The 9756-nt window shown below is 44.1% G+C and overlaps 1 protein-coding gene across 1 annotated transcript in view; it reads left to right on the top strand.

Moving 5' to 3' along the window:
• Nucleotides 1–9756, top strand: part of LIMCH1 (LIM and calponin homology domains 1) — a 320132-nt gene that overhangs the window by 244412 nt on the left and 65964 nt on the right. The window contains 6 exon segments of the mRNA XM_040625079.1: nucleotides 2407–2709; nucleotides 5272–5514; nucleotides 6046–6375; nucleotides 7668–7783; nucleotides 7890–8001; nucleotides 8443–8703. Coding sequence (XP_040481013.1) covers nucleotides 2407–2709; nucleotides 5272–5514; nucleotides 6046–6375; nucleotides 7668–7783; nucleotides 7890–8001; nucleotides 8443–8703 — 1365 coding nt within the window.

Below are 9756 nucleotides of genomic sequence, written 5' to 3'. Positions count from 1 at the left end.
CCCCCCCCCCCCCCCCCCCCCCCCCGCCGAACTTGGAGTCGGATCCGCTGAGATGAGATAATGAGTTTGAAAGCGCTTTGTAAACTGTAAAGTGCTGTGCAAGCATTGTAAGGTATGATTAGTGAGCATTCTGCTATCATTAATCCTAGCAGACCATTGCTGTCTGTGACCAGCGATGCAAATCACAACTCCAGTCTAAGCACAACTCACAGGATCCCTTTATTTAGTAAGGAAAATGCTTCTCTTTCTCCTACTACCATACTCATGATAATGCCTAATTTTTTTTAAAGATTTTATTTATTTATTTGAGAGAGAATGAGAGAGGGAGAGCATGAGAGGGGGGAGGGTAGGAGGGAGAAACAGACTCCCTGCTGAGCAGGGAGCCCTCTGCAGGACTCCATCCTGGGACTCCAGGATCATGACCTGAGCCAAAGCAGTTGCTTAACCAACTGAACCACCCAGGTGCCCCAGATAATGCCTTACTTTTTCTATGATGTTCTGCTTTCAATACTGTTCCTGGCCCGGTGTTTTGTTTCATGGAGAGTATAGTGGTTACAAACAGAACCTCTGGAGCCAGACAGCCTGGGTTTGAATTTTAACTTAAGCCCTGGCTCTTTGACCTTGGGCAAATTTCTGAACCTAAAACCTAGTTTCTACTCTCTTAAAATGGCGATGCTAATAACACTAACATTGCAGGGTTGGTATTGGGTTTAAATGAACTAACACTCAGAAGGAATTCTAGCCAATAATGCGTGCTCAATAATCGTTAGCCACTTTATCATCAACATTGTGCTTTTTAAGTAATGCCTTTTTGAAGGCATGAATTCAGTGGCTTGTGATTTCCATTGGCCATTCTTTATGGCCATAGTCAACCAACACCGGTTGGTACTTGCCAGACGTATTGGCTAAGGAGGCAGCGAGGAGCATGAATGCTGTCCGGGAGTGGTCAGGCAGGACACTGGGAGTCAGGTGTTCAACTCAGAGGGCAGAATTTCGTATTTTAAGAAATACATTTATTCGGGGAGCAAAACATTGCCAACCACTTCCAAATTCTGTTATTTAAGTTTTTATTGAGGGCAATGGCAGCAATGAGAAGAAGGAATTTTCTGGGCATGATTAGTGACAATTTGGTTTTCCAAAAAGTCAGATGGAGTGAGGGCCTGCTAGAGTCTTAAGTGTAGCCCCCTCAGGAGCAGTATGGAGCAGAGCAGCAGATAGCAGGCTGCCTGCTGGATCAGGGTACAGAGTCTCATTGTTCATTTCGCTCTGAGCTACTCTAATTCCTCCTTCTTCGTTTCTGAGATGAGTTGTCCTTTGGGGATGAAGAATTGGCTCCTAATTCTCTCTTAGAAATTGGATACAAAGTAGGTGAGCATTAGGAGTCAAGATATTTTATTTACTTATCTTTATGAAACGAGAAGATAATAAATGATTTTTTAAAGTGTTAACATTTTATTATTACTTAGAATAATAATTACTTAGAAGCAAGGCTGATCCTTTGAGCAGGGAAAGAGGAGTTTGTGTGAATACCAGATGGACACAATTCGACCCTATTCCTATCCCACATGCGTCCAACGGAAACAAAGAAAACAAAGCTAAGTAAAAAGTCTTGATATTCCACCATTAAACCGCATTCAGGAATTTAAAAGTTTGAGGTCTTCAGTATCTCTTTGAAAATGGAAATAGTGCAAAGTATTGATTTTTTAGCCATTTGGCAAAATGTTTTACCACAATTTACTTGACATCTAGCATATGACGAGAAAGAGCTGAGAAGTGGACCGTCGTTGGGGTAGAAGATCGAAGACAGAGCTGCTCGTGGGAGGGTGCAGGGCCAGAGAAGCATTTATGCCCCAGGTCCATCCCGTGAATGGTCATAAACTCTTCCAGATGCTTCAGCTCAGCTCTGCAGAAAGACCTTCCTCACACTTTGCAATTGGGTACATAGTCTAGGTTTGCTGTCACACAGCTGCATGCGTTAGCTTCCCCCAGATCAGTTTTTTGGTGGCTCCCATTGTTGCCCTATCACTCAAATACAAATTGGGTACCTGTTGGGTACATGTGCTAAAGAAAAAAGAACAACCAAAAGCTTTCTACTCTTCCCAATTTCATGACAAGAGTTTGGACTGTCCCTCTCAGAGCCATTTAGGATCCTGCATTGCTGATGCTGATGGGGCCCTCTCAATTAAATGACTTTTTAGCATTGCTAGTAGCTGGCTAAATTCAAGGTTTTAAAACCCACCCTAACTATGCTACAACTCTGGACTAAAATAGCTAGTAGATGTCATCTAAACTAACGATATTGAGAAGAACTTTCACTAACAACACACTTGTGTGTCTGGAGATAGGAATTTAAAAAAGCATTTGGTCTGATCACATGGAGAGTTCTGTTCAATTTTGCTCCATCAGTCACAAGCAATTAAGTAATGAGAAAGAAGCTGTTCATGGCGTTGTCCTTCGCAAAGAAAACCCTTTCCTGACCCACCAACGTGGCAAAGATTCAGAGTCAGAAGAGGAAATTCGGTGTCGACGGCCAGATCTTGAGAAAGATGACTTTGCTGCAAGGAGAGCAAGGATGAACCAGACCAAGCCAGCAGTGCCATTGAATCAACTCCTCTATGGGCCTTTCCGAAAAAGAGAGACAGAGAAATCAGAGAGCAGCAAACAGCTCTCAAAGGGAATTTCAGAAAAGAAAAGTCTAGAATATAAAAGGTGTGCACTGTGTGTGTGTGTTTGTGTGAGTGAGAGAGGGAGCATAATTAAGTGAAGGTGACTTATGCCATAGGCCCCCATTCCTTTCTTTCTTTTCCCAGTTACAAGTAATCGGTAATGGTGGTTTATTTTGAAGTGGATCTCCTGATATCCAGTCTCCCTAAATGTAGTGGCAGACAGTAGGATGGCCATGTCCAAAATAGGGCTTAATTTACTAAACTTTGCGTTCCAGTGGGCACATCACCACAAATCATTGGCATTATTGGCGCAGGCAGACATGTGCCATTGCCGATCGGGGCAGCCACCGCCCAAGCCTGCTATAGTCCATTCAGAGGAAGCCGAAAACAGTCATGCCTTAGCTGTAGGCTCTTTTCTCTTATTAGATCCTTTTAGATATCGGGAGGAGAAAAAAAAGAGTCTTGCTCTTTATTTCCACACAGCAACAAAATCATTTAGATATTTAATGATGGTTATTTCTCATTAAACACACACACACACACACACACAAAACCGGGGTGCCTGGGTGGCTCAGTCTGTTGAGCATCTGACTCTTGATCTCAGGGTCATGAGTTTGAGCCCTGCATTGGGCTCCACACTGGGCGTGGAGCAAAAAAACAAACAAACAAAAAACAAAACAAAACCAAAAAAAACCTTCTCAAAAGTATAGTACACTTCTATTTGTTCTATTATGGAAATTGTTTTCGAATGAGCCCAGCTTTTTCCCCATCCTCTTAATTTGGGAAAGGGAAATTGTAGTGAAATGGGTTTTGGCCAGTGATTTTTATCCTAGGAGGGATATGATTTTACTGAAAGTGTCAGCTTGCTAAATCTCATCACACAGAGTTGATCATTCTTGTATTTTTTTCCTTACACCAAAATCAGAGATTTGCATCATCAAATTGCCATCTCTTTGCCCCTCATTTAAGAGGCTTGTAAATTCTGTTGAATGAAGAATATAAACCTCTTAACTGTGTTTTACAAAATTCAAATAGTTCTTTGGACAGTCACTGAGCTCAGCAGAGTGGTCAATGGTTGTTGTTGCTGTTGTTCTGGAAAGTACTAGGTGCAAAACTGGTGGATGATCCCTGGATATAGAACAGGGGTTAGAGAGCAGAAGCCTGGCATGATTTTTTTATAGGACACACTATAGCTTCGGGAGACTCTCACTCCGTGCTGTTCTTGTTGGCATGACTTGTAACAAACCATTCTGGGAGGGTCTTGTGGGAGGGATCTGTTGTTGCACATGAAACAAAGACTTCTGGACAATTGACTAGCATCAAGGCACATTGATGGGGATCAGCAACTTGAGTTAGGAAAAGGAGTCACTTTTGTATCTCCCTTTTTTCCTTTCTCTTGCATGCAATTTTAATTCCTGGTATTTCCAGCCTCGTTTGTCTGTTGTCACCTGACTCTGTGTTTGGGGACATGGCTCAGAGTCTGGGATGGCCCATGACCTCTCTAGAGAGCATCAAAGAACTGATGAAAGAAGGGAAGGCCCCTAGTGACTCTTGCCTCTGCCCTTCCTTCTTCCCTTCCCCCGAACTAAAAAAGTAAACAGAAAATTCTGTAGCCCTCCTAACTTGTATGCTCTGCAAAGACACCACATCATCCAGGTAACAAAAGAATATGTCTTGGGTTTCCAGCTTGGATATCTTTTTTAAAAGCAAATAGTCCTCTTCATGTAGATTTTTGAGATTTTCTATCTCAGGAAGCATATTTAGTTAGAAATTGACTTTTAATGCAATCGAATGTTTCTGCATACGATGCCACAGCTTTGATTTAAATGGTAGCATTGTCCGCATTAAGCCACCTAACATCCACTTCTTGGGAGAACAGTTGAAAATATCAATTTTAACATCGATAAAGGTGACTAGTTATTAACACAAGAAACAAATGGGTATTGACTGTACATGAAGTGGATACAGGTGAAGAGGATACAGTCTGTTTAATCTTCAAGTTTACATTACCCAAAGCCAGCCGGCGCTATCAGCAAGCAGAGACTGATTTTGAAGGTTGACACTTTCTATTTGGAATTGACTTAAATGTACTTTCTGGCAGTTGTGAGTTTATGGTTGAGATATTTAATATGTGAACAACGTTCCAGCTATCTCCAAACTAATCCTAGAACTTGGATCATGCAGAGCTCGTTACTAACGTTTTACTGGTGCGGTAAAAGACATTCCAAGAGGGCTCAGGGATTCAATCAGAAAACTTGAATTCATTATAGTAACTTGAATAGTGTGGGAATTGGGCATCATTACTGTCAAACCGAAATCTCATTACCATTCTTAATAGTCTTTCAGCAAGCCCTGGCTTCTCTTCCTAAACTAGAGACTGTCATCTGGTGGAAAAAGCTCCATCTCATTACAGTGTCAGAAGGGTGCATAGGCGAAAGGAATCAAGGCTCCAATTGATTCCATATTTTTTGGGAAAGGGAAAGGTGCCCCATCATTTCCTTCTGTCCTTAGCCTCTGAAATTCCTTGCTTGACATTCTGTTTGTCTGCTCCCCTTCCTTGAACCTCATTTTTCCAATGATGTGGGGGCCTGGATAAAATTGACAGAAACCAGGGCCAAACAGAAGAGGTGAAGTCAGTGGTGACCTGTATTACTCGGACTCAGGAGAGCGAACCGGCAGAAGAGGGAGTGAGGAAGGTGCCAGATCTTTACAGGGATGACCTGGCTCAGCGGAGAATTCAGGGCCACCTCACCCCTCACCGAGAGGCTCCAAGATTTGTCACGGTCTCCAATATCACCGAAGCTGACTTGGAGACGTGGGAGAGACTGAAAGTGTCAGGAAAGACGAGGTGTGTCATGTTTTTCCCGAGTTTTCCCCTGGCAGTGGTATTATTAAACTTGGAAGGAATCAAATGCTTATCCTTCTATCATTTTTTATTCTCACGGCTGGAGAAAAAATACCTCTCAAAACATAGCATATTCTGCATGAGTTGTAAGTTATTAATACCAAAAGTTTACAAGCCACTGGATGATGAAAACATCCTCTTTAATTGAGCCAACTACTATGAATGGTTATTTTGATAGGCTTGTTTACCATAAGGAATTTAAACTTGATTTTTAATGAATTTTCATTATTTCACCTAAGATTTTCTTATGCCATCATTTATGATGTTGGAAGTGATATTTTGAAAACCATAGAAGTTTAAAGCCCTATTTTCCTAGGCAAGACAATGATCGTTCTTTTGTTTGATTGGTGAATGGACAAGCAGTTCTGCTGTAGCCATAGAAGTCTTTTTCATAAATCTAGTATTCAAGAAAAACCTCTTATTAATTTGCACTTGCCTTAGAAATCTTTGGAACTCATGTCTGGTTCTGACTAGGGACGGAGATGTTGAACCCATCCGCGCCCCTGAGCCTTCACCAGAAATTAAAGCAGAAACTGCTGTTCGAGATGATTTTGCCAGCCGCAAGGCCAGGGCCTGTCAGAAAGCTTCCAGCCCACGGCAGAAGTTTGTGCACTTTGGACCCGTGACAGACATAGATCAGCAGAGATGGAAGCGGCTCAGCATCGGCCAGGCTGGGCCTCGGGAGGACGTACAAGAAGTCCTCAGTCGTGGCAGCGAGACTGAAAAGGACTCTCTCTCCCCTTCCTCCACGGCCACGGCCAGTTTAGCAAAAGACCAAACGCTTAAGCCACAAAATGACCACAGGTATTTTCCTCCATCTGCGCGCAAGGTCTGCATGGGAGCCACTGCGGCTTTGAAAGGGTCTGCCGAAGCTCATGTCAGAAACCTCCGGCGATCCCATAGTTTTCACAGGCCCTTTGGCCGGTTGGCAGAGAAGTAACGTTAGCGGGTCACCCTGGGGAGGAGCATGTGTGTGAAAGTTAATGGCAGGCGTCCATTTTGATCCTGTTGTCCCCAGAATCACTGCCTGGGAATGCCAGTAATCTTGGCGAAGGACCCTTTTTCCCGCGGCTGCATTAAGCACTATTTTATTAGTTGGAAATACTGAAATGAACTCGATGGAATGTTTTAATGATACCCTAGTGTTTCTTCTAAAGATACATTGATAAAAATCAGTTTATCCCATGGAGGGAGGAAAAAATAGTTATTAATATCATTAGTTCAAATTTGGACATTGAGGCAGACAAAAAAGAAAGGAAAGTTCTCTTCCCTCCTCTACTTAGAAAAAATTGTATAATAAATCGTGAATGGAGAAAGACTCCTCTCTTGGGGTTCCTATGAGTCAAGCGTTTCCTTGGCTGAATCGCCATCCAAATGTGTGAGGGATCACCTGGGAAAAGCCCATGTAGGCCTGTCACCAGTTCTCATCCTCATTGGAGGCCTTCCAGCTTTGAATTCCCAAGTCCTCTTTTGGGGGTTCGGTTCTATGGGCTGGTCTGTCTTCCAGAAAGCAGGTATGGGAGGTTTATAAGCCTCTGGACTCTCCTGGGAACCTCCATTCCACCTGCATGGTGGGAGCAAAGTAACGTTCTCCATGGCAAGAGGAAATGCTTAAGACGTCTCGTCTGTGCTTTGTCCTTGAAATCCAAAGGAAACAGTGAATGGTCCATGACATACAGAGGGGTGTCTTTCATCCAGTACTGTGGCTGACAGCATGGAGGGTAGCAGGCTGTAGATATAAGTAATCCCAGCACACCAGAAATACAGTTGGTGCTTCAGAGGCTGATAGGGACCTGGGGTGGAGGAGGTGGGGGTAAGAAATTAGTAAGACATGCACTAGTCCTTGACTAATGAGGGGACCATCACTCAGCCCCATGGGGACAGGGTCTTGCCAGCCTTCTTTGACTTTTCTTAGGCCCTCTCTGGGGCTCACCTTCCATTATCTGCATCTGAGTATGTCATCCTCACTAACCAGCTTCTGGAATGAGAGCCGCTGAACTCTTCTTAATCTCTCAGTCTCAACAACATTTGTTGTGTCCTTTCATAATTCTTTTTCCTCTTCTCTCTTGCTACCAATGTGACTTGATTATCAACAGAATAGTGAATTCTGGCATAGATGACTATTGCAAAAGAGTCTCGCGCCTGGCTCCTGTGCTGGAGACCCAGGAGGAGCACGTCTGCGGTTTGAGCGAGCGCCCAGGCACAGAGGAAGGTGAGGAGCGTTCCCTCCCTTCCCAGGAGGTGAAGGATGACAGGTGGGGTCAAGGCCTTGGGTGTGAATTCTTCCCTAGCAGTAAAGCTGTCCTCTCTGGCTTCAGCGACGTGCAAACAGCTGCCACAGGATGGCAAAGAAGAGAAGGAAGGAGTTGCTCAAAGAGAATCTGAGATGCCGCCAAAGACTGCAAGATCCAAGGAGAGCGGCCAGCCACTGTGAGCGCTTGCCTGCATTCCAGGGTGTGCGGCCTCTGCTGTGTGTGGCTGTTGCGTTCCCAGAAAACAGCTTAGAGCCACAGTATGCACTTGAGGACTGATGTGGCGTGGAATTCAGTCACTTAAAAGTATGCACCCATCCCAGAGCCAGAGCTCTGCTCTCAGTGCCGTCCCTGGGTAGAGATTTGAGCCTTTGCATGTGGTTGGGTGCTGGCCAGATTTCGTTCTCGGGAATCATGAAAACCCAAAAGGGAAACCCGTTCTGGTGTAAGTACCCGTTGCATGATGGAGGCCCCCAGTATTAATACTCAGTTGCTATGTGTGCCGCTGCCTCCGTGGACATTGGCTTCTTCCGGCTTGGGCTGATGCCAGTGAGTGATGCTACTGGAAGCATCTTTAGCAATAAGTGGCCTTGACTGGCTGGACTGAATGTTGCCCTAGTTTGTGTCCCCCGGCCTCTGAACGCAAGACTTTGGGGACAGAAGAGAGCTCGGAGAAGATGACAGCTCCTGCCTGGAGTGGCGGTGGACTGAAAGGCCAAGGAAAGTTGTATGATTCACAAAAAGATGACATGATGGTCAGGAGAACCGGGATGTCTCTTAGACGCGTTGGAGCCAATGTAAACCAGTTCCTTCCAGTTCCATTTGCAAAGCGACAGGATGTGGAGGAATCTGCCAAGGGTCCTCCATTGAAAGATAAGAGGTCAGAAGATTTTCCTGAGCCTTTGTGATTTTGCTTCTCTGCTCTGAGCCTTCATAGATGCTTTGAGTATGTTATTAACGCCTTACGGTACCTCAGTGCCACTTACCCGCGACTGCTTGTGGAAATAGAATGATAAAAATTTTCCCAGTCTGCCAAGAATTTTTTTTACCTTTTTTGCATATAAGCAGGTGTGGAAAGAAGATGCAGTTGTGAGTTTTCCGGTTCAACATGCTTTTTTCTGACTCATCTTGTGGGCCGCCTAAGTGGGTAACTCTTTTATTTCTTCCTAGCTCGTACAGGAGCCCTCAGGTAAAGGAATTGAACTTCTTTCTGACCTACTTGATTTCACTTTGATTCCAGGAGGGTCTTCAGGTCCAAAGAAGATGTATGCCACTTATCAATTTGTAATTTCATTTCATTTCAACATTAGCAAACACTCAGTGCTTTCTAGAGGTAAGATGTCTATTCCATGCTATGACTTGATTTAAAAGAACAAGTAAGGAGGGGCACCTGGGTGGCTCAGTCGGTTAAGCATCTGCCTTTGGCTCAGGTCATGATCCCAGGGTCCTGGGATCAAGCCCACGTCAGGCTCCCTGCTCACTGGAGAGACTGCTTCTCCCTCTCCTCCCCGCTTGTGTGCTCTCTCTCACTATCTCTGTCTGTCTCTCTAATAAATAAATAAAAATCTTAAAAAAAAAAAACGAGTAAGGAAATAAACTGAAGTTTGTAGTTAAAAGTACTGTATGTTGAAGCTTCTGTTACTATTTAATAAGAGTGATGCGTTTTTGTTAAAAGTGTGGTCTGCCAGATCTAGGGAGAATAAAAGAGAGGTGTTTTGCATAATTACGGGATCCACTAGAAAACAGGAAGTGATTGGGTTCCGCTTCACCAAGAACCTTGAACGTAGCGGGTCAGAGCGGAGGATGGGGAGCAGGGAAAACCTTAAGTAACACCCAAATTTTAAAATTAAGATCCTAGCTATCTTGATGACCTGGATTTAATCTATCCTTATATTCCTCTGACTCCTACTACTACTGTCGCAGAGCCTCGTTG

The sequence above is a fragment of the Ursus maritimus genome, unplaced genomic scaffold, assembly GCF_017311325.1.
Source record: "Ursus maritimus isolate PB19 unplaced genomic scaffold, ASM1731132v1 scaffold_8, whole genome shotgun sequence".
NCBI classification, from domain to species: domain Eukaryota; kingdom Metazoa; phylum Chordata; class Mammalia; order Carnivora; family Ursidae; genus Ursus; species Ursus maritimus.
The sequence above is the reverse complement of the archived record's forward strand: the minus strand, read 5'-3'. Positions and strand labels throughout refer to the sequence as shown.